Below are 25,378 nucleotides of genomic sequence, written 5' to 3'. Positions count from 1 at the left end.
TAATCACTTCTATTATGTGCGTGATTATGTGCACGTGGTCTCGAGGGCACGCCCACGCCGCCTGAGCCCCACTACGCTGTGATTAGACACAGCGGGAGTCAGACCTTGGGAGGAGCGTGCTCGATCGCCGCCAGCCTCCCGCAATCTTCAGAGAAACTGACAGGAGAGCAGCCTGCCTATGTAAACAAAGCAGGCTGCTCTTCTGTCAGACAGGCAGAGAGATATTGTGTGTTTCAGCTCAGCTGAAACACCGATCTCTCTTTGCCTTTCACAGAACCCTTCCCCCCCCCCCCACAGTTAGCAAGCACAAGTAGGCATACATTTAACCCCTTGATCACCCCCAGTATTAACCCCTTCCCTGCCAGTGTCATCTATACAGTAACAGTGCATATTATTTAGCACTAATTACAGTATTATTGTGACTGGTTCCCAAAAACTGTAAAAAATGTCAGTTAGGGGGCCAATCCGTCCGCCGAAATGTCGCAGTCCTGCTAAAAATCACTGATCGCCACCATTGCTAAAAAAAATAAATAAATAAATAAAAAGTCCAAAAATCTATCCCGTAGTTTGTAAACGCTAAAACTTTTGCGCAAAGCAATTAAAATACACTTTTTTGGAATTTTTTTTACCAAAAATATGTAGCAGAATACAAAATGGTCTAAACTGATAAAAAAAATCTGATTTTTTAAATTTTTTTTACTGGGAATGTTTTATAGCAGAAAGTAAAAAATATGGTGTTTTTTTCAAAATTGTCGCTTTTTTTTGCTTATAGCACAAAATCTAAAAACCGTAGAGGTGATCAAACACCACCAAAAGAAAGCACTTTTTGTGGGGAAAAAAGGACATCAATTGTATTTGGGTACAGCGTCGCATGACCGCGCAATTTGCCGAATCGCTAAAAATGGCCTGGTCATTAAGGGGGTAAAACCTTCCAGGGCTGAAGTGGTTAAAGACGGCTCTGGATATTTGTACTAATGACCCCAGTGCTGCAATGCCAAAGTGCAAACCACTAAGCCACAGGGCTATCTATATTTTTCAAAGGAAATATTTTTTTTACTATACATGTTACTCTTCTTAGCTTCATGAACACCTCCTTATACAATTTATAAATCTGACCTTTCTTTGAAGGTCACAAGTGGTTACTAAAGTCTATGGAGCAATTTACTACTCACATAAAGAGACAGATAGATGATTCACAGTTTGCTTTCTATTAGTATTATAATGAAATATCTCAAAATTGACTAGAGAAAATGAATAAATAAAAAAAAAATGTACAGTACCTCCAGGATATATAATTATACATAGATTAAACAAATAATTGAGCAATCAACAAGGCAATGCTTTTAGAATACACAACTATACAATATTTTTACATGGTTCGCACTGCAGTTGCAATTATATAAAAATTAAGGAATGGGGAAATGTATCTAAAATTGTAGTTTAATAAAATAACTAACCCTACCTCCTTTTCTTTTTTTTTTTTTATAAACCTTCCACATTTTAATTTGAATCCTTCACTTCTACCTTCTCCATGGCAGTGTTGTACACAATAAATACTTTACTTTTTTTGTAGATTATTGTTGCCCTCTAGTGGTGTACATTTAGTGAGCTGTAAAATGTTCCAACCAAAAAGCTTGAGTTTACTTACACTGTTTACTTACACGTAACATCTGTAAATATATGGGAACTTTGACAGCTATCACTGAATAATACTGAACCTCTGTTCACCACTTCTCTGAAATGGGATTCTTGTATCACTCAGTATGACTCAACATATTGTCAGATACATAAATTGTCTGTGCACTACACTTTATATTGCAAGAGGAACCTCTGTTCACAATGGGCTGTGGAACAAATTTTCAAATGCAGGGTACACGAAACAGTAAAAATACATTGGACCTTTGGGAGGGTCTCAAGGCAGCTGGTTCTGCAGGGCCCCCAGTACTGCCGCTCTATATTACAAGAAGACACTTTATCTATAAAGCTCATTTTCATCCAGTGGTATGTCCAACAAGTAGTACTTGTCATGTCATCATGGAGTACTATTGCTTTATCTATTGGTTTTGTTCAAGACAATTCTATGTCCAGGTTTTGCTGGAGGCCTGCAGGTTATGTGAGGAACCTGATCAGGGCTCCCATTTTGGAGACAGAGCCCTGTCAGGAGAGCTGTGGGTGCCTTCAGAGACTACACTCAATATTGGGGGGATTCCTTGCCAAAAGACCGGGAAAGTCAGAACAAATACACGGGTCTGGGAGACCAAGAGTAGGTTTTAGAGGCTAAGAAAGCTGAGGTGGCTAACAAGTCCAGGGGGCTGGGGGGAATCTGGAAGTCTCTGGAAGAGTGAGCAGGCTCGGAGAGCTAGGAGTGGGCCAGCATAGCAAGGTGCTGCAACATAAGGCTGAGTGACCTAAAGAGTATGTGGCCTGGGAGATCAAAGAGAGCAAAGAGGGCATTTGTGTTACTGTTTTTGCTGTGTGAAGCTGGAACCCCTGCGTAGACAACTGCAAGTGAACTTTTCTTTCTGTTTTGCCTAATACAAGTGGGCCAGAAAGCCTTAAATACAGTTCGGCCTGACGTGGCTTCACTACATAAACCACACTGAGAACAGAGATGTATAGTAACGAAGTAGAACTACTTAAGTACTGTACTTAAGTACCGAAATGCGGTATCTGTACTTTCCTAGAGTAGAATTTTTTTCTACTACTTCTACTTTTACTTCACTACATTTTTTTGATGATTTTGATACTTCTACTCCAATATTTTTTTTTTTGTGCTGCATAGTTACTCGTTACTTTTAAAAAAATTACCACTGCCAGAACAGTAGATGGCAGGTTGCATAAAGCTTAAAAAAATGTGTATAATGTCATTTGTAAATCAGCGCATACGAAAATAAAGGCTGTGTATAATAAAAGCTGCTATACCAAATCTTTCCAATAAAAAGAAAATATGAAACAAACAAATAAATGGTGCTACAGCGCTTAAAGTGCATCAAGAAACTACTAACAAACACAGGTTAATCGTTTGAATAAATCATTTGAAATAATAAAAAACAATATGATGTTCAAACTTTTGACTTCTTTCTTTAATAACTACATAACACAGTACTTGTACTTCTACTTTCAGTACTTGAGTAGAATTTATTTTCAAAACTACTGGTACTTTTTACTTTTAGTACTTAAGTAGCAAATTTTTTGAAAAAACTACTTGCAATACTTAAGTAAAAAAAATGTTGAATACTTTAGTACTTCTACTTAAGTAACTTTTTCTGCGAGCACTTCCACTTCTACTCAAGTCACTTTTTGATCGAGCACTTGTACTTTTACTCAAGTAGAAATTTCGAGTACTTTATACAAGTCTGACTGAGAAGGGGGCAAATGTCTGATTGTTCTAGGCAACAATACATTTTCTTACTTCAGAGATTGGAAATATGAAGCATATAGAGGAAGAACTTTGGATGATCTAAAATAGCTTTATTTTCTGCAACAAGCAAATAATTCTCTAATAGTTAAACGTATTTATGATTTCCTAGTAGTTATAATGAAAATAGCAAACCGTAATGCAAGAGCAAGATTTTTCTGTGATTGGTGATGTGTCTGTCACTTACTTGTACATCCCAGTGGATTGGAAGCACTCAGGAGATAGTACCCTGGCTTGCACTGGTCACAACGCTCTCCTCCAACATTTTCTTTACAGAGACATCTTCCATTTGTTTGATCACAGCTGCCACCATCAATGCTACCCTCTGGATCACAATCACAGGCTGCAACAAACAGAAACAGTTACTGACTTGTCCTCCTAAATAATAATTTTCCCTTTTAATAACACTGTTTTTCAGTTAAGTGTATACTTCCATGTTAGTTCAATGCAGGTATAGTAAAATATATTGGTGCCCATTGCCCAAGACCTGAATTATTCAGAAGATAATTATTTAGGGTGGTATATGAAATGAGAATGACATTAGAAGATCACCCTCTATTGAGATAAGCGTTACCAGGGTTGCCTACCGTCAGTAATTGTACGAACAGTTTCACTCGTTCACAGGGAAGTTAGTGCGTGTGACCGGCGGACTCGATGTCCGCCGGTCACTCGCCGATCGTCGGTACAGAGGGAGAAAGTCAGGCGGCTGATGTAAACAAGCCGCCTGTCATTCTCCCCTGTGTAGAAACAGTGATCAGACGGTTCTACTATGTAGGACCGTTGATCACTGTAACTACACTAGTAGCCACAGCCAATCACAGTAGAAAGCACGCCCCTAGGGCACACTTAACCCCTCCCTCCCCAATAAAGTTAACCCCTTCCCTGCCAGTGTCATTTTGCAGTAACAGTGCATATGTATAGCACTGATTACTGCAGTAATGTCACTGGTAACCCCAAAAGTGTCAAAAATGTCAGTCAAGGGTCCGATCTGTCCGCCGCAATGTCACAGTACCGCAAAAAAAATCGCAGATCGCCGCCATTACGCGTTAAAAAAAAAAACACCAAAAATGACAAAAATCTTTCCCTTAGTTAGTAAACACAATAACTTTTGCGCAAACCAATCAAAATACGCTTTTTGTGATTTTTTTTACCAAACATATGTAGCAGAAAACAAATTGGCCAAAAATGCAAAATTTACGCTCTTTTTTGTTTATAGCGCAAAAAGTAAAAATCGCACAGGTGATCAAATACCACCAAAAGAAAGCTCTGTTTGTGGGAAAAAAAGGACGTCAAATTCGTTTAGGTACAGCGTCGCACGACCCCGCAATTGTCCGTTAAAGTCACGCAGTAAAAAATCGCAAAAAAAACCCTGGTCAGGAAGGGGGTAAAATCTTCCGGGGCTTAAGTGGTTAATATGAGTTCTGTCAAATTTCAGGTTGTCAGCAAAAAAATTAAATTTTCCATGCTTTATCAGTAAAAAATGCTGTGGGAGGTTGGCAACACTGGTTGTTACATCAGTAGCTAATTTGTTTTATTGTAAAATAACATAATTTTATACTGAAATTTTCATGAGCAATCATGAAAAAATGAAACAGTTTGTTTAAAAGGTATCAGACATTTACTGAGTCTTCAGTTAAGCTCCATTCAAACTTGTAAGACTCCAAAGTTGCACCAACTTCGAAGTGCAACCTTGGTGCAACTTTGACGCAACTTTAGATGGGTAAAACTTGGATACGACTTTGGCTTTGATCAGTGATAATGGACAACTGTTGCACAACTGTTGTATTGTATAACATTTAGGTACAACTTTAATGCAACGTTTGAGGATTAACATTGAAGTCTATGGCCCTCAAGTTGCATGAAAGTCAGACCAAAGTAGTGCATGAACTACTTTGAAGTTGTTGCAATTTTAAGTTGCGCATATATGAATGGTTATCATTGGAAAACATGGGGAACGACTTGTCATGCAACTGTGATGTCCAAAGTTGCATGACAAGTTGCACAAGTGTTGCACATGTGAAACACTTCATGTCATCAGAATTTTCCCAATAATTGTGTACTGTATATGCCTATGGATGGTATGTTGGATAAATTTGCTTTGACCACTCAGAATTATTTATTAATTTCTTGTGATTCAGACACAGCACTATGAATTTAAGTCCGGTGCTGCTGCTGTTATAATGGTATTGGTTGCTGTTTTTCTCTAGTTTGAAACCCTAGCTGTCCCTTATGTGCAAGGATGTGCTGCTGTGAATAGTAGGCACTTCTTGCAGAATGTTCCCGTAATCTAAAATCCCAAGGTGCTCTATTAAAAAAAATTTCAACCGCAGCATTTACAGTTGCTATGTAGTCTTCTGCCTTTTCACCACCCAGGCCTTCCTAATGGCCAGGGTTTTGGTGAACTCACTGGACAATAGGAATTTTTTAGGATTGGAAAGGGATTTTTGGTAATTAGTATGAATATACGTTCGCCTTTGCTTACATACGTTGTCCATCTCAGAAACCTGGGAGGTGTGCTATTAATAATAGTTATAAATAGCCCCACTATAAATGTTACTCACAAACACAGGCATCTCGGTGGCTGATGTCTCGATTGGGATTCCTGTAGTAATCAGGTTTACAACGTTCACAGTTTGTTCCTGTGGTGCCGTCAGCGCAATCCTCACATACACCCCCACTCACTCTGCCACTAGCTTCATATACTTCAGGGTCAAAGTGGCATTTGTCAGCATGATTGTTACAGTTGCACTCTGGGAAGAATAAAACATTGATAATACATAAACAGTAGTAGTACAACAACAGAGTTTTTTCTATCATTTTATTAAAAGGCTAAAGCACCCAGATTTGACATTGTGGTCTGGTAAAATGGGACATCTGCTAACCCTTATATGTCTAGGAGACTTTGGGGTTGATTTACTAAAGGCAAATAGGCTGTGCACTTTGCAAATTAGAGTTGCTCCAGAGCTTAGTAAATGAGGTAAAGCTTCACTTTACACACAAACAACAAAAACATAAGCTCTCTATAGGCTGAGAAGAGCAAGGCATATGCAGGAGTAAGTTCTGGTTAAAATGTCTATAAAGTTCAAGCATGGGCTGATTGCTGGACAAAGGAGAAATACTGGCTGTAGAAGGCTGCAGGCTCTGTAAGAGCTAGAAGGAACTCTGTGGAATTGTAAAACAAAAGAGAAAGGAGGGCAGCACCATCTAAGTGCAGTATAAAAGATGCTTTTAATAACAACAGACAAATGCAAACTCACAGGATGGGCATGATAACACAGCATGCCCATCCTGTGAGTTTGCATTTGTGTGTTGTTAATAAACACATCTTTTACACTTCACTTAGATGGTGCTGCTCTCCTTTATCTTTTATTGTACTTTACACACAAAGAATACCCACGTGCAAGGAAAAAAAAAAAAGCAGCATTTTTGCTCACGCATGATTGGATGGTGGAAGTCAGCAGAGCTCCCCATCAGAGCAACTGTTCTTGTGAGTGCAACTAACCTTTGCAAAATGCACAATCTATTGACCTTTAATAAATTGACCCCATGAATGGCAAGATATCTTTGCCAAAGTTTCTAGCTGTTTCTGCATTTTCTGTTTTCCCATTGTTCTTGCTGCATTTCACATGGGGTTTAGTATAATAAAATTAAATTGTAGGATCATGCAGAACCTTGCAATGGTTGATACTGGTGTACAGGCCACAAGATTCAGGTCTCAGTTCTCCCCACGAAGTCTAAGAGATATAAGAAAGTAGCTTATATCCACTTTCTTGCATCTATCAAAAACTAAAATATTGTTTGGGTGTGGATTTACTCATTAAACAATAGAACAGTTTATATGGCATAATATATCCCCAATAACATGTCTGTAAAAACTACTAGCTACCTTTTGAATATCAAATGGCTTTTATCCAATTTTAGGGATTACATAGTATACGAAAAAAGACAATGGCAATAAATGTGTAAATCAGTGATACCACAAAACCTCAAAAGTCAGCAAACTATTGCGATAATTAGTTTAAGATGATAATTTAAAATAAAGAGTATGTCATTCCAATACAATGCAGTTCTAAAAAATTACCAGTAGATGGTGACAAAGCATTGGCTTCAAATTCTTTCACCCTTGTCCTAATTTAAACCTCTAAAGTGACATTGCAGACTATAATCGAAATCAGGTAATCTACAAAGACTGTGCAACGCTGATTACAGAATGATACCTTCTACAATTAGAATATGTGACTTCGCCACATACAGTTCGCTTAAAAGAGTTGCCATATTTTTGTTTGTCAATAAGCATGATACATTTAGTCCTAACCATATGATGGAAAGAATAGTTTAGCTAGAATCTACATAGTTACATAGTTAGCCAGGTTGAAAAAAGTACATCTAGCTCAACCAATAAAAATAAATAAACAACCATACAATCCCATATACACAATCCTATACCCACAGTTGATCCAAAGGAAGGCAAAAAACCCCAGCAAAGCATGATCCAATTTGCTCCAGCAGGGGAAAAATTCCTTCCCGATCCCCCAAGAGGCAATCAGATATTCTCTGGATCAACTTTACCCATAAATGTTAGTACCTAGTTATATTATGTACACCTAGGAAAGAATCCAAGCCTTTTTTAAAGCAATCTACTGAGCTGGCCAGAACCACCTCTGGAGGGAGTCTATTCCACATTTTCACTGCTCTTACTTTTCTTTTTTTTTTTTTTTCAGTTTTTTTCTTTTTTTTTTTACCTTTCTGCATTTGGAGACGAAATCTCTTTTCCTCTAGCCGTAAAGAGTGCCCCCTTGTCCTCTGTGATGACCGTAAAGTGAATAACCCAACACCAAGTTTACTTTATGGATCCCTTATGTATTTATACATGTTGATCATATTGCCCTTAGTCTCCTCTTCTCAAGAGAGAATAAATTCAGTTCCTCTAATCTTTCCTTCCATGCCTCTTATCAGTTTGGTTGCCCTTCTCTGCACTTTCTCCAATTCCCTGATACCTTTTTTGAGAACTGGTACCCAAAACTGAACTGCATATTCCAGATGATAATCTAAGAAGTTCCTTTTTAGTATTTCAATTGCGTTTTAAGTTAACAATACATCTGAACAATATATAAAGATGTCTTGTTATAAGCATTTTATATAGGGACCCAAAATTACAATAGCTTATAAAATAAAGACATTACCATGTAAGCTTTCAGACTATGGCAAAGAGAACCTTTTAAATGTAAAAGCCTATCTCTGGGGAAAACAAAAATCCTAACTTGCAGTGGGACGGCCCAAGTACTGCAAAAATTGCATACTAATTTACGTCTAGGGTATTCTAAAAAATGAGTGGGGAATCAAGTTTTCCTTACTTGATTCCCCACTCCTCTAGCCATTGTCACTCTCCTCTACTCAGCATCCTCATGTCCAATGCAGGGTCATTTTTGCTTTAAAAGTGCTGCAAACGTTTGCTTTCTGATGCGTTCCACAAGTTCAAGTGAATGGCTGCACTATTTCCATTCAAAAACCCCATTCAGCTGTCAATAAAAAGAGATTCAGGAGGCGGCAGTAGCCACCGCTTATGAGGGGATGAGAAATTCTGCACACCACTAGTTCAACAGGTGAAGAGCAATGCGAATGGTCTTAGACAGGAGCACCTCCTGAGCCCTGAATTTAATGTATTTTGCCCCACCCATTGGGGCTTAATCATAAAGAACCACCAAAGTATCCACCGCTTATAGCTATTCACAGACCAACACAGCAGGGCCCTCAGATTCCTCCTGTATTAAATTGTATTGTAACTGTACTGTCTGCTCTCACGTTGTAAAGCGCTGCGCAAAATGTTGGTGCTATATAAATCCTGTATAATAAAAATAATGATATAAATGAGCCCTTAGAGAGTTGTCCAAGAACAGGTGTCCCTATAGAAGATTTTCTAAATCTAAAATTTTAGATTTTTATTTTGGATTTGTATTCTCTCTCTTTCTTAGTGACAATGGTTAGCAGAATAAAAAAAGGATGAATATCCCCAATAGCAACACACAGCAATAAAAACTTGATAAGGGTCTAACCTTTCTCCATTTTTATCAAAATAGATGCAGCTATTAAACAATTAACATTGATGCTTAAACAAAGCAAACTTCCCAAAAATAAAATTCCTCTTGCAACTTTCTGTAGAATTCTAAAGGCCTTTCTTTGGCTCTGAAGAACAGGGCTTGACCCTTGAAACGCGTAAGCCTTTGGATGCTATAAGGGCTTCCCATACCACTGGCTGAGTACTGTGGATCTGGAGGTGGTCTCGTCTGCATCCTTTTATATGCCTATGCTTGTCGTGCATTTGTAAGTAGAATACCTTTCATATTTCAAAATAAAATTTTTATTTTGCTAACACGCTAGGTCGGCTCACCCTTTTTTTGTTGTTTCTAGTGTTTGTGAGGACGCCCACAGTCCTATGAGGGCAGCAAGACCTCAGGCACCATACCTACCAATCAGGCAAGTGGAGAAGTGTAATTTGTCCTTAGCACTACAACTAAGCGCAGGAGATTTTTACTATTTTGACACGGGTCTAACGTTTCTCCATTTTTTTTTTCAAAACAGATGTAGCTAATAAACAATTAACATTTATACTTAAACAAAACAAAATTCCCAAAAACAAAATTCCTCTTGAAATTTTCTGTAGAATTCAAGTCTAGATCATCAGTGTATAGTATGTATAGTGAGTTCAGCTGTTCATAAAACTTACTCTTGCACACATTGGGGTTAGTTTCATCAGCTGGCCTCCAAGGCAGGTCACTGTAGAGGTCAGCACAATGTTCACAGTTTGTTCCAGCAGTATTATGTTGGCATACACATGTATCATGTACCTGAAGAAAAAACATATCATCATTGGCAAGTGGTCTGGAGCCCAAATACAGAATACAAATAGAGAATCATGGCAAAAACATATCTAACAGGTAATTTATTTCACAAATATGTTTCCTTAAATTCTAAAAGGTTGTCATTGAGGGCAATAAATGGTGGTTTATTCCTTAAATAGTGCAAACATGCAAAGAAATAACAATGGGCATTGATTTTTTTTCCTGTTCATAAATGTGAGATAATAGCTTTTTGAGCCCCATAGAATTGCATTGGTATATGCAATAGGTGTGTTTTATTGCATGTTTTTAAGCTGTTATGCCCATACAGCAATAAGTGATGTAACAGAAGATATTATTTTCTATAGGCTAATGCCTAAAGCTCAAATGCTGTAACAAAATGTGCACAAACGCGCAAAAATGAAACACTCAGGTGAGCTGCTACACTTTCCCTTCATGTATGCCACTGAGGAATAGATAAGAAGCCAACAGAAACATGCCATACAAAGGGAAACATGGACCAAACAATCCAAATTGTCTTAGGAGTCAGACAATGTTTCAGGCTGCACAACAGTGCTTGAAATATAGCACTCTAAGCCATTGAAGCACAGACAAGAATGAAGTGTGAATGCACCAATTTGTTAAACCTGACCTCAGCAGTGAAAATCAATACATCACTGTAGATCCCAATGTAAACTCATGTCTTCACATTTGAAGGGACATATTACACATGAGCAAAGCCTAGCTGACCCCAAAAACAAGCTATTTTGGCATATGTTTAATTCCACAAGTATAAACATTATATCATGTAATATATATCGTTACTGTTGTTTCAATATTTATTATTCAATTCTGGTAAAGGTATCTTTTTCTAAAAAATGTACCTGAATATCACCAAATGGGTCTCTCTCTGGTAGGGCACCAGGTACACATCTGTCTCCATGGCCATAACAGAAGCAGCTGCCGTGAACATGCATCTCATTTATTGCATAGAACGCACTGGGTTCCCGGTATCTTTGGGGTGGCAGGCGTGTCAGCTGGGTGAAATTAATCCTCAGGTTGGTGAACTCTCCAAGCTCTGAAAAGAGAAGCCATGAGATATTTCTCTACAGTCATTTTGTTTTTATACCTATCGTACAATACAACTATACATGCAAAAACAATGTATTTATTTGAGCTAATTCACCAAAGCAGTGAATAGAGCACAGTATGCCAAAGCAACCAATGATACTGCAGTTTACTGAAATCTGATAAGTGAAAGATGAATTCTGATTTGATGGGTTGGTACACTTTAAATCAAGATTTTATGTTTTGTTACAGGAATACATTTATGTGCTACTGATACATTTAAGAGCATTTAGTCAAGGGACAGTAAGTGCAAATCTGATATTTCTTTTGTAAGTGGAATCAGAAGTGGTGAGCTTTCCACTCTCTGCTTTCATCTCCTGAAAAGCTAGCACTGTATTGTTCCCACCCAGAAGTCTCACTTGTCTGCTCTAAACGGGTGCCTTTACTCTTCATTTTTAATTCTCTAGGACAAGGTCTCAAGACTTTCGAAACAAAGGGCCGTTTTTTTTGTCCTTCAGGCTGTAGGGGGGGCAACCTGTGGCCAGCAGGAGTGGAAATTTTCCAGGCATTAAGCAGGAGTAAACATCACTACATTTGGTATGAAGGAGAGGAATAGTGCCCTATCATTGATATCAGCAGGAGAATAGTGCCTAGTTGTTGGTGTCATTGGAAGGAACAATGCCCCATTGTTGGTGTCATTGGGAGAAGTAGTGACCCACTGTTGGTGTCTTGGGGAGGAATAGAGCTCCATTGTTGATATTAGTGGGAGAAATGATGCACCACTGCTGATATCAGTGGGAGGAATAGTGCACCAAGGGCCGAATAAAGGAAAGCCAAGGGCCACATATGGCTACAGTTTGGAGACCACTACTCTAGGATATAAAATAAAAGAATCTAACAAAGAGGGACTTTACTTTCAATTGCTGGTGAACAGGTGTGGGACTTAATCACAGGAAAGCAGAAGGTTAACATTTTAAATATTGTAAATATGCAAATATAAGTTGGAGTTTTTTCAACTCCCTTCCACATCCTGGGCCTTATAATTGGTCCCTGAAACTTTCTTTGATGTTTTCTGACCAATAATGAGATCTGAGATATAACAAGGGGCGGGTCAATACTTTTTGGCCCCAGGTGCGTTTAATGGCTTCTAGGCTGTGTAGGTACCTCCACTTTCCTGATCTTATCTAATTGGCCCCTTTAAAGTCTTGGTAGGTTTACTCTACATTTCTTCTAGAAGGTGTGGTAAGCTTAGTAAAAATTCTAAAAAATAACAGAGTCTTGCACCAAGCTAAAATTGGTCAGAGCCTTAAGCGTTACAGATCATAATTGAGGCTCGATCTTAACAAATCAGGGTCTTCACTAGATGTTTGCATTTTACAATTGATATAACAGAATTCAGCATGACATGAAAAGGTTCTTACTGTGAATTTGTTGACTTTTAGATACAGGAACTGTAAAAGCCATTGCCATTGGGCTAAAGCTTATCTAAAACAGAAAATAAAAGAGCTTATTAAAACAGCCATAAAAGGAGAAGTAACATAATTTAAATATATAATATATAATTTTTTAACAAAAATGGGTTTGGCGCTGCTCTGTACGTGATATAATAATATTAAACGCAACCAATTGTGACAAAAAAGCCATTATTCACAGGGCCCTTTTGTCACAATTGGTTGGGTTTAATATTATTATATCATGTACAGAGCAGCGCCAAACCCATTTTTGCTAAAATTATACATCAGACACTTCCTAGGTAGTCAGTTTAAGTGGGGGCAGCAGCTCTTTTCACACATTTTTTTAGTATTTATTATCCATAGCGCGGATCACACACATACACACTTTCGATAATTTAAATTTCATTAGTTGTACTTGAGCTTTTCTGCTGTGGGAGATAGCACTAATGTGAGACCCTACAAAAATGTGTTCAGGTAGTTGTTCATATTTAGGCCTCAATCACACAGGACATTTCGTAAACTCTCCTAAAAAAGTGTTTTAACAGAAAAAATACCTGACGCTTTTAAAACTGTGTAACGAGTTAAAGCACGTTAATGCACATTTAGACACATTTACAGATGTCAAGTGCTTGGGCGTAATTTCGTTTTTTAATAATAATAATTTAATATTAATAAATAATTATAATAATTTATTCTGGCCATTTAAATGAATTAACGCTCGAGCGCTAAACGTGGCTAGCATTCAAATGAATAGATAAACATGGTGCCCGGATATATATGAGACAGCCAGCAGAAATCCCCAGTCAAATGTTCAGATATCAAGGATGAAATTGGATTGTGGACCTCAGGACCCATATATATTGGTGGATGGTGATGTGAAGCTTAATCTGCACTTATTTTAGATTTTCTTATTTAAATGATCCCTTTTTTATGCAAGAACTGATTTTTAAATATTCTCTCATTCGTATTCAAAAGCTAAACTGAGCATAAAACATTAAAGCATGATGCTAGTTTGATGCCTTGGCTCCTACATTCCACTTTATTAACACACAAGTGTCAAGCATGTTTTCTGCCAGAACGCCACTCTTCCTGTGTTTTTGTTTTTTTCTTTTGCCTCTAAAAGTTCCTGCTACTAAACATTGCTAAAAAGTCTATGTGTGCATGGCTATAGGTTAACATGTAGGTCTAGAGTCTAGAGCCAGGGAACAAAAAGTCCCCAAGAAGTAGCTGCAAAAACATCCAGAGTGCATGAGGCCTTAGTTTGTAGTTAAAACCAAGATATAGCCGGATGAACATAAGCAACTATTATGCAACAAATACAGAAAAAGTATCTTTAAGTTTGATAAACACAATTATAGCAAGAACTGCCATGGTCTCCTAGGAGCTGGCCCATATTTTTAGCTGTCATTTAGCTGCCAAAGAGACGTTGTGACTCTAAAACCATGGTTAGTGAATGATGCCAAATGGAATGTAGGAGCCAAGGCATCAAACTAGCATCATGCTTTAATGATTTATGCTCAGTTAAGCTTTTGAATATGAATGAGAGAATATTTAAAAATCAGTTCCTGCATAAAAAAGGGATCATTTAAATAAGAAAATCTAAAATAGGTGCAGATTAAGCTACACATCACCATCCACCAATATATATGGGTCCTGAGATCCACAATCCAATTTCGTCCTTAATATCTGAACATTAGAATAGGGATTTCCGCTGGCTGGTTCATATATCCGGGCACCATGTTTATTTATTAATTTGAACTAAGCTTGTTATATTCCAAAGCCTGAAAACGTATCTCCCTAAACCAAATCCACACAGTGGATGGAAAATGCTAGCTACATACTATATACACATACAAAGTATATATATATATATATATATATATATATATATATATATATATATATACACATACATATACATATACTTTGTATATATATATATATATATATATATATATATATATATATATGTGCGTGTGTGTGTGTGTGTGTGTGTGTGTAACATGTTATCTTCTTTTCTATCTGCCAAGTTTTCCTTATGATGATACAACACAGAAGCCCCGACACAAATATATTTAACACGTCTATTCATCTTCAGATTTATAGCTGTGTCCTACCTTGCCTCCATGCATTGGATTACCATACAGCTCCTGGCAGTGCACCTCCTCTAGGTGTTGGGGACGGCCCCGTTTAATGTGTGGAAAAGTAGTGGCACAATCATAGGCTAAATACTGATACACATGCCATGTTCTGCCAAAGTCTGAAGATCTCTCTATTATCATGCCAGCTGGTCGGGGGCTCTGTAAAATGACAACCAAAGAAAGGAAGAGGACATGTTAGGACATCAAAATCAATAAATCATATGTTATACATAGAAGAAAAGATATTTGGAGCCAGCTTTTGTTTCAGTTATTATCACCAACTATTTTTCAGCTACACCTTCTATTTCCTTTACAGCTTCTTAAAAAAAAAAATAACAGTACCTATGTTTTTATACATACATTTATAGAGATTATATTCCCTCTAGAAAGTGCAAGATTTTGGTCACCATAGTGAATGGCATATGCTGCTGCTACGATCATTGACTAAAATCTTGGAAATTTTCTGATGGAGGGATTGGTGGACAGCATAAGAATAAACAAGAGCTACTTAATTCGGCAATTCCATTTAGTTGTTGACATGGCAGAGTGTTCTGAATATTCCAATTTAAAAGATAGTAGCATTAAACAAAAAGAAAAACAATCATGCAATAAGAGATAAGGTAATCAATTCACCAACAATCTGACGATTGATGCAGATTTGCAAATTTTTTCAATAAAGTGATAATAAAAAAAAAAAAAATTTTTGGGCTAAAGGAGCTGCTAATAGTAGAATGTACATGCTCTTGCTTCTGTTTTTATCTTCCTCATTCTTCTTCCTTCATCCTTCCCAGCCATACTGCCCGGTTGCATAGGGAGTCCCCCACATACCTGTAGTCAAGCAGTGCAGCCAGGGTGCAGTATGAAGAGGAAGCTCAGAGAAGAGTTATTATAAAAAACAACAGCATGAGCATGTAAGTCATGTTATTAGCAGCTTATTTAAATTTACTTTAATATTAATTTAAGTATAATCTCATTTTTAGATTCACTTCAATGAACTCAGTCAATGCTGATTCACCAAAAAGCAGAGAAACAGAAATCACTTTGCTTGTGCCTTAACTCAATAGAAAAAAATAAAATATTTACTGAATGATGATCAGGGGTCTTTTTTTTTTCCTTCAGTAAAATACTACTTTACATTTTGTGTTACTTGCATTACATGGCTAATATCTGGTTAACTTTTTATTCAGAGTTGTTTAAAGATTTGCAAAGAGGTTGGTTGGTTACAAAATCGTCTACTGAGCATTAAAGTGTAACTAAACCCAAGAACAACAATGTAATATATTGCAGAAGATTGCAAATGGTATTGCAAAACTAAATTCATTTTCTTTTTTCAAGCTTTTTTTTTTCCCCTTTAAATTTCACCTAGTGATCCTGGGAGCTCAGGAAGGTATCAACTGATTACATTTCTGGCAGAATAAACAGGGACTTTTTGCAATTATAGAGCAGAAAAAAAATGTAATGTCCCCACAATCCAACAAACCAAAGAAGGCCCTCTTGACAAGACAGAATTGTGAAAACTACCCTGTCAGACAGCCTGCCCTCTAATAGTGTCACATAAGAGACTGCTCAGTTAAAAAAAAAAAAAATAGTGCCAGCTGAGAGACTACCATGTGAAACACAAACTGTCCTTTTGGTCTATCCTGTGAGATAGTGCCATGTGAGAGAGAGAGAGAGAGAGGCCCATGATAATGTCATGTGAAAGTGTCCTGCGAGAAAGAAAGTTCCCTGTTATAATGCCATTTGAAAGAGTTTCTTGTGGCAGAGAGCGTCTTGGTGTAATGCCATGTGGAAGAGTGTCCTGTCGGAGAGAGTGCCTTGTTAAAATGCCATGTGGAAGAGTGTCCTGCGGGAGAGAGTACCCTCTTATAATGCCATGTGGAAGATTGTCCTGTGGGAGAGAGCACCTTGTTATAATGCCATGTGGAAGAGTGTCCTGTGGGAGAGTGTGCCTTCTTATAATGTCATGTGGAAGATTGTCCTGTGGGAGAGAGCACCTTGTTATAATGCCACGTGGAAGAGTGTCCTGTGGGAGAGTGTGCCTTCTTATAATGCCATGTGTAAGAGTATCCTTTGGGAGAGAATGCCTTCTTATAATGCCATGTGGAAGAGTGTCCTGTGGGAGAGAGCACCTTGTTTTATTGCCATGGGGAGGAGTATCATGTGGGAGAGAGTGCCTTGATATAATGCCATGTGGAAGAGTGTGCTGTGGGAGAGAGTACCCTGTTATAATGCCATGTGAAAGAGTGCCTTGTTATAATGCCATTTGGAAGAGTGTCCTGTAGGAGAGAGTGCCTTCTTATAATGCCATGTGGAAGAGTGTCCTGTGAAAGAGAGTGCTTTGTTATAATGCCACGTGGAAGAGTGTCCTGTGGGAGAGAGTGCCTTCTTATAATGCCATGTGGAAGTGTGTCCTGTAGGAGAGAGCTTCTTATTTTATTGCCATGTGGAAGAGTATCATGTGGGAAAGAGTGCCTTGTGATAATGCCATGTGGAAGAGTGTCCTGTGGGAGATAGCACCTTGTTTTAATGCCATATGGAAGAGTATCCTTTGGGAGAGAGTGCCTTGTTATAATGCCATGTGGAAGAGTGCCCTGTGGGAGAGACTGCCCTGTGAAAGAGTGTCCTGTTATAATGCCATGTGAAAGTGTCCTGTGGGAGAGAATGCCCTATGACAGTACCATGTGAAAGGATGTCATGTGGGAGAGAGCGCCTTGTGATAGTGCCATATGAAGGGGTGTCTGGTGAGAGAATGCCTTGCTGTAATTCCATGTGAAAGTGTCCAGTGATAGCGCCATGTGAATGTCCTGTGGGAGAGAGTGCCATGTTATAATGCCATGTAGAAGAGGGTCCCATGAGTAAGAGTGCTCTGTAATCCAAGCAGAAGTTTATCCCTCCTCATTCCCCTGCAGCCTTCTGGGACATGTCACAGGTCCCAGGAAAGCTATGGGACCATTCACAAAGTGCAACATGGCTCGTGCATGCGCTGGGAAGCCGATTCTGAAGCCGCAAACAGTCACAGCCGGTTTCCCAAAGTAAACATGCTGGTGCCTGGACCCAAAGAGGGCTGAAGAGCAATATGAAAGTGTCCTATAAGACAACGTGTCCTGTTATAATGCCATGTGAAAGTGTCTTGTCAGACAGAGTGCTCTGGGATATTGTCATGTGAAAGAGTGTCCTGTGGGAGAGAGTACTCTGTAATAATGCCACGATGCCAAGAGAAGGCCTTTATATAACTGTCCTGTAAGAGAGAGTGCCCTAATATAGTGCCATGTGAAAGAGTGTCCTGTAAGAGAGAATGCATTGTGACAATATCATGTGAAAGAGTGAGCTGTGACCTAAAAGAGAAAAATCGTAAAGGTTACCCATGAAAAAGACTGCCTTGAGGGAAATGCCCTTTTTGAGAAAAGAAAATCTGTAAAAAACTATATAGACTATCCTGTTAGTCAGAGGTAGAAAAAAATGCTTTGTAAGACAGGCTCTCCAGGCTATAGACAAGTGTATGCATTATACATCTCACCTGCCATGCAAAGCTGGGCAGGGAACTTCATAAGCTTTTCTGTTGACACCGTCAGGAGTCCTATGGCCTTTTACAAAATATAAATCATGTGAGAGAGCCAGAGGCCTCTGGATAAGGCAAGAAGAATAGCAGGAAGGGTTCTCTGTAAGGCTCTGAATAACTGGTAAGAGGTATAACTAATAAATGCATTTTTTTTCTACCCCTTCGCCATATATAACCTCTCTGACAACCACCTGGGCTCTGTTTGTGACAGCTGTATAAGTGCATTGATCCTAAAGACATTATTTAATTGTAAATGCGCAAAAATGAAGTAGCTAGCAAGGTTTCTGAAACAATAGTTTCAATACACAATTTTTAGACAGTATCAAAGCCTTGCTCCTTCAAGCCAAAGCAAAGGGTTTGGTTTTACCTTAAACCGTATCAGCAAAAAATGTACATTTGATTTGCTTTCCTCTTACTTCTTCACTGGGAGCTGAGGGATATACAGTGAGGGAAAAAAGTATTTGATCCCCTGTTGATTTTGTACATTTTCCCACTGACAAAGAAATGATCAGTCTATAAATTTAATTGTAAAATTATTTTAACAGTGAGAGACAGATTAACAAAAAAAAAAAAAACTGAAAACCACATTTCAAAAACGTTATAAATTGATTTGCATTTTAATGAGTGAAATAAGTATTTGACCCCTTTGCAAAACATGACTTAGTACTTGGTTGGCAATCACAGATGTCAGACGTTTCTTGTAGTTGGCCACCAGGTTTGCACAAATCTCAGGAGGTATTTTGTCCCACTCCTCTTTGCAAATCCTCTCCAAGTCATTAAGGTTTCCAGGCTGATGTTTGGTAACTCGAACCTTCAGCTCCCTCCGCATATTTTCTATGGGATTAAGGTCTGGAGACTGGCTAGGCCACTCCAGGACCTTAATGTGCTTTTTCTTGAGCCACTCCTTTATTGCCTTGGCCATGAGTTTTTGGGTCATTGTCATTCTGGAATACCCATCCCCGACCCATTTTCAATGCCCTGGCTGAGGTTCTCGCCCACAATGTTATGGTACATGGCCCCGTCCATTGTCCCTTTGATGCGGTGAAGTTGTCCTGTCCCCTTAGCAGAAAAACACCCCCAAAGTGTAATGTTTCCACCTCTATGTTTGACGGGGGATGGTGTTCTTGGGGTCATAGGCAGCATTCCTCCTCCTCCAAACACGGCAAGTTGAGTGGATGCCAAAGAGCTCAATATTGATCTCATCTGCCCACAACACTTTCATCCAGTTCGCCTCTAAATCATTCTGATGTTCATTAGCAACCTTCAGAAGGGCCTGTTCATGTGCTTTCTTGAGCAGGGGACCTTGCGGGCGTTGCATGATTTCAGTCCTTCACGGCATAGTGTGTTACCATTTGTTTTCTTGGTGACTATGGTCCCAGCTGCCTTGAGATCATTGACAAAATTCTCCTGTGTAGTTCTGGGCTGATTCCTCACAGTTCTTATAATCATTGAAATTCCATGAGGTGAGATCTTGCATGGAGCCCCAGATCGAGGGAGATTGACAATTATTTTGTGTTTCTTCCATTTGCGAATAATCGCACTAACTGTTGTCACCCTCTCACCAAGCTACTTGGTGGTCTTGTATCCCATTCCAGCCTTGTGTAGGTCTACAGTCTTGTCCCTGATATCCTTGGACAGCTCTTTGTTCTTGGCCATGGTGGAGAGATTGGAATTTGATTGATTGATTGATTCTGTGAACAGGTGTCTTTTATAGAGGTAACAAGCTGAGATTAGGAGTACTCCCTTTAAGAGAGTGCTCCTAATCTAAATTTGTTACCTGGGAGCCAGAAATATTGCTGATTGATAGGGGATCAAATACTTATTTCACTCATTAAAATTTAAATCAATTTAAAACTTTTTTGAAATGCGTTTTTCTGGATTTTTTTGTTGTTATTCTGTCTCTCTCTAATAAAATAAACCTACTATTAAAATTTAGACTGATCTTTTCTTTGTCAGTGGGCAAATGTACAAAATCACCAGGGGATCAAGTACTTTTTTCCCTTACTGTACCAAGTACTTCTGGGTATGGAAGGGAACATGTACTCACTCATGTGACAAGGGCGGGCCAGTGTTACAAGTATATGCAGATTAATTTAAGTCAGTAGGCACATGTCACTGTATACATAATGATTTAGGATCATTTGAGGAATGGCGAATCTTATATTTTAATTCATATCAAATTATCCAGCAGTGTATATTTTAAAGTGGGAAGTAAGATTAAACAGCAAATTTAAAAAAAAGAAAAGATTAAACAGCAAATTATGCAAATACCTATGACAACCTTTTCTGATACCCGAGAATAGTAATTTTCACTAACTACCTTGCTGCTTACTGCAATTTTCTGTCCTAAACAAAGCAGCTTGATGTAAACTGTATGAGGTTTAAGCAACGATTATTGAGATATAACAAGCCTGTTCTTGTGCGTAATTACAATTTTCCATGGGGAATGTGTACTAAATAAAACATACCCTGAAATCCAGAGTGACATCACTGAGCTGCAACTTCCTTCCTGTGTCAAATTGCAGGTAAACTGAATCGAGACCTGTGCAGAAAATCATAAATGAAATTATGTGTTTGATTGAAAAAAATCTATGTACCTTAGTAAGTTGTATAAATAAATTAAAAAAAAAAACTTTCTCTGTAACATTTAAACTTTTAATTAATCAGAGTAGGAAATATAATCAGTTGCAGGAAACTATAATCAGTTGCAGCAGTTGTATATTATACAGAGACTTCCAATGCCCAATAGCTTTCTCTGTAACATTTAAACTTTTAATTAATCAGCGTAGGAAATATAATCAGTTGCAGGAAATTATAATCAGATGCAGCAGTTTTATATTATACAGAGACTTCCAATGTCCATTCAGTTTTTGCACATATCAACCGAGTTATATATTTTACTTCAACTCACCAATCACCAATTATTATAGATAAGACTTGTTAAGAGTCTTTAGACTCCCTAACACTGTTTTTTTTTTATTTTATATATATATTTTATATATATATATATATATATATATATATATATATATGTATATATATATATATATATATATATATATATAGTCGTTTTTGACACTAAGACTGCGGAGCTTTAAGACCTTGGTGCAGGCATGGTAACTTTTAGTGCCCAAACATCCAGTAAAGGATAAATGAAACATGGTCATACAGGGAAAAGTGACAGCATCTGTAAATGCTCCCCCCCCCCCCCCCCCAACTGATACTGAAAATTGGTTAGAGCCAAGTACTGTCAAATGGGATCAGTTCACATGAGCCCCTATACCAGGAAAGCACTGGGTATTTTTGCTGGCTGAGGTAGCTGACATTGTGTTTTGGGTTTGGGTGGTAATGGGTATGTTGGATGGATTCAGTTTTAGGTTTCAGGTTTTGAGATCATTTTAAAGAGAACCTGTGAAGACAGATTCATGGGAGCTTTTGCTGACTTAGTTTTTTTAAAAATGAAGGCTTCCGGTAAGTCATCCATAGGGCTCATTTACACCGGCATTGCTGGTGGATGGATCCATGTGGAGTGCTTTTGAGAGAGTGGTGCAGGTGTTGCTGACAGACATTCAGGAGGCTGCTGCCTAGCATTTGGCTTGTGGTACAGTCCCATTCACTTGAATATTTCACCTTCCGGCATCAGTATTGCCAGGATAATTTTTGCTGCCATGGCCATGGCATGTGCACACCCCCATCCAGCTGCCTTTGCAGCTTGGGGGAAAAGGGAAGATCGGGGGGATAAAAACACAACTCAGCCACTTATTTTTACTAGTGATCGACCAATATAGTTTTTTTATTGCCGATACCAATACCGATATTTTGGTCATCGCATATCAGTATCGGCCGATATTGGCAGATATTTTCATACATTAAATTTTTTTTTTATTTAATTATTTATTTTTTTACAGGTACTCTTGCGGAGAGGGATATGGGGGAATAAAAGACCCCAAACCCCTCCTCTGCACTTAGAAGCATTCAAAATGCCAAGTTTGGTTGTTTTGAATGCTGTAATTTTTTTTAATTTGGCGCCACGTACCCGGAAGTGATGTCATGACATTACTTCCGGGTTTTTACATGGAGACCCGATCAGAGATAAATGCGGCTTTGATCGGGTCTTCTCTTCGGTGGCCATGCAGACTGGTTGCCCGGGTCTCCCAGTGGGACGGGAGACCCGAGCGAGCCACGGAAGGCTGCGGGAGGGGGGGGGTGTCCCTTCCCACTCCTTGTAATGACAGTCGAATGGCTTCTCAGCCACATCGGCTGTCATTACAAGACAGCCGACCGTCAGCTATGGACGCCGGTACAGGGGTGATGCCTCTAGCTGCAGGCATCACTCCGGTACAAGCACTTTCGCGAAATATCGGCAATATCGGTAACCTCTGGGGCCGATTCCGAAATATCGGGGAAAGTGCAGATCGGCCCCCGATATATTGGCTTTGCCGATAATTGGCCGATCCCTCATTTTTGCCACCCTCAACAGCAAGTGGAGACAAGCCCAACAGAGGCTATCCTCTCTCATTCTCACGTAAAGTAAGCTGTACACCTCTTGTATGTTTTGGACATTGATGTAAATGATGCACCCAGAACAGAGTCCCTGGAATTCATAAAGACTGGCGAAGGCAGATTTTGCAAAAGTATCTCTCATGGGTTCTAAATGTGGTGAAGAATGTGCCAAATTCATATACCTGTCTAAAACTAGTACATGAATTTAGCTCATGCTGTGCCACTTTTAGAATGCAAGAGGGACACTTTCACAAAATCTGTCTGAGTCAGTTTTTCTCTCTGTATGCCAAAGGAGGGTTGGCATTAATAAGCACTTTTACATTTGGTGCATTCAATGTGACACAATGTAAAGTGGTGCATTTTAGAGCTACCTGGATTTGGTGCACCAGTCACTGTCAGAACCTATAGTGTTGCAAATGCTTTATGAATTTGTTGCAATATATTAACAAGAGGGATTAACACCAGAAAAGTGGTGCAGCAGCTTTATCGAATTCCCCGCATTATCTGTTTGTGAATTGATGTCTTGTTTATATTGGCATCTGTTCATAAAACAGGCTGAAACTGAAGGGAATGAAAACCCTATTACAAGGACACATTCAAATATTCCCAATGTGTTTGAATAAGTTCCCAAATGACATACCGGTTTCTGATTGCCACCAACGAAGATGACCAATGGGTGACACCACATTATTGATCCGGTGACTGATTGCCGAAAAAGGGTCTCGTGAATCACAGCGACAACACTTTAGCTGGGCCTGGAAGAGACAGAGTGATAGAATGTAAACTACTAAAACCACTGACCACTTAAGCATGGTAGCACTGCACTTCCTAATGTTCAGAGTATACCAGTACAGTTTACATGTTATTTTAACAAATAATTACTCTGCTTACTTCATTCTCAAACTAGTTCATTGGAAATCAAAAAAACATGAAGCATATAATTGTGGCATATAATTGCATTAAAGTGGAATAAAACTCTGTAAAGCTCTGCCACCCACTGCAGATAACTATAATGTATACTGTTTACAAGAAATCACAGTGTAAATACTTTATTTCTCACTTATTAGGAACAGAGAAGTGATCACACCGCTCTATCGGTTATATATCAGTGATGCAGCTAATTGGAGGAAACTCTCTTTCCCCACCTCAACAACAGATAGCACCCTGGACTGAGGTGTAGCCCGATGAAATCATCCGATGACATCGTCACGCATCACACTAGTGATTTCTGCAGAGAAAATCCTGATCTTTGGAGTACATCACGCAGCTGAGTATACTGTTGATTCTTTGTTGCCTGGATAATCTGTTACATTTATGACACTGTAATTTGATTGTTCTGTGAGTTTTACAAATTGCGCTATAGCAATTTTAATAAATATTATCAGTGGGCACTATTTTGCGTTTTTTTTTTTTTCCCTTTTTTGAGTGATATTTCCTTTGTAGTGATTTACCCTTCACTCTCTGCTGAGCTTCATTCCATTTAAGCCTGGTGGTGAATGGATTCCATTTATATCATGGGTCTCCAAACTATGTCCCTCCAGTTGTTCAGGAACTACAATTCCCATCATGCCTAGTCATGTCTGTGAATGTCAGAGTGTTACAATGTCTCATGGGACATGAATTTCCACAACAGCTGGAGGGCCATAGTTTGGAGATCCCTGATGTAAGTGTTTATCAAGTGCAAATAGATCTTTTATAATTTAGGGGTCTAGTTTCAAGGTGAGCAATTTGAGTGGCACTAGGTGGCATAGGGAGGGCCCTTTCCCTGGTGTTTGTTTTTGCACATAAAAAGAGATTGCTAAAAAGAAGCACACATGTTACACCTTTGCTTGTTTGGATTACCCTATGTGGTCCTGGACACTAGACTGTTTAATTTGCATTGTTTGGTTCAAATGGACTGTATGGAATACCTTGCCTTTTGAGAATATTCATTTTTGGAATATTTTTGTCATGTTATGATTCAAAATATTTTATGTTTTGGTTTTGTATTCACTTTGTTAAGATTCATATTTGAAATAGTGCTGTACTGGTTATTGTATTTTATCCATTTAGTATCCTGTTATATTTTGTGCATTAGCCACTTGCCGACTGCCCTCCGCAGATATACTATGGCAGGCTGGCACGGCTGCGCAAACCGCCGTACCTGTGCGGAGGTTAAAGGGAGCGCTTCTGGGAGTGCGCGCACCCACCCCGTTACGCAGCGGGGAAGCCGACGGGGCAGGCAGGCAGCGATTGCCACCAGGCACCCGAGATCACTCCCCATTGAGAGAGAATGACGGTCTGCTGTTGTAAACAGAGCAGACCGTTGTTCCCTCTGGAATAAACTCAGAGTGCCTGTGATCGTCCTATTTAGGATCACAGGTCTCTGTGTTGATTCCACAAGTCCCTCCCCCTTACAA

General features: G+C 38.8%; 1 protein-coding gene across 1 annotated transcript in view; it reads right to left on the bottom strand.

Moving 5' to 3' along the window:
- LAMB3 (laminin subunit beta 3) overlaps positions 1-25,378 on the bottom strand; it is a 105,517-nt gene that overhangs the window by 39,164 nt on the left and 40,975 nt on the right. The window contains exons 4-11 of the mRNA XM_082244658.1: positions 23,620-23,734; positions 20,945-21,018; positions 14,894-15,076; positions 12,744-12,807; positions 11,139-11,332; positions 10,143-10,263; positions 5,980-6,168; positions 3,606-3,761 (exon numbers count right to left, since the gene is read on the bottom strand). Coding sequence (XP_082100784.1) covers positions 3,606-3,761; positions 5,980-6,168; positions 10,143-10,263; positions 11,139-11,332; positions 12,744-12,807; positions 14,894-15,076; positions 20,945-21,018; positions 23,620-23,734 — 1,096 coding nt within the window. The remainder of the gene's footprint in view (positions 1-3,605; positions 3,762-5,979; positions 6,169-10,142; positions 10,264-11,138; positions 11,333-12,743; positions 12,808-14,893; positions 15,077-20,944; positions 21,019-23,619; positions 23,735-25,378) is intronic.

The sequence above is a fragment of the Pelophylax lessonae genome (genome assembly GCF_965119305.1).
Source record: "Pelophylax lessonae genome assembly, chromosome: 2".
NCBI lineage: Eukaryota > Metazoa > Chordata > Amphibia > Anura > Ranidae > Pelophylax > Pelophylax lessonae.
The sequence above is the reverse complement of the archived record's forward strand: the minus strand, read 5'-3'. Positions and strand labels throughout refer to the sequence as shown.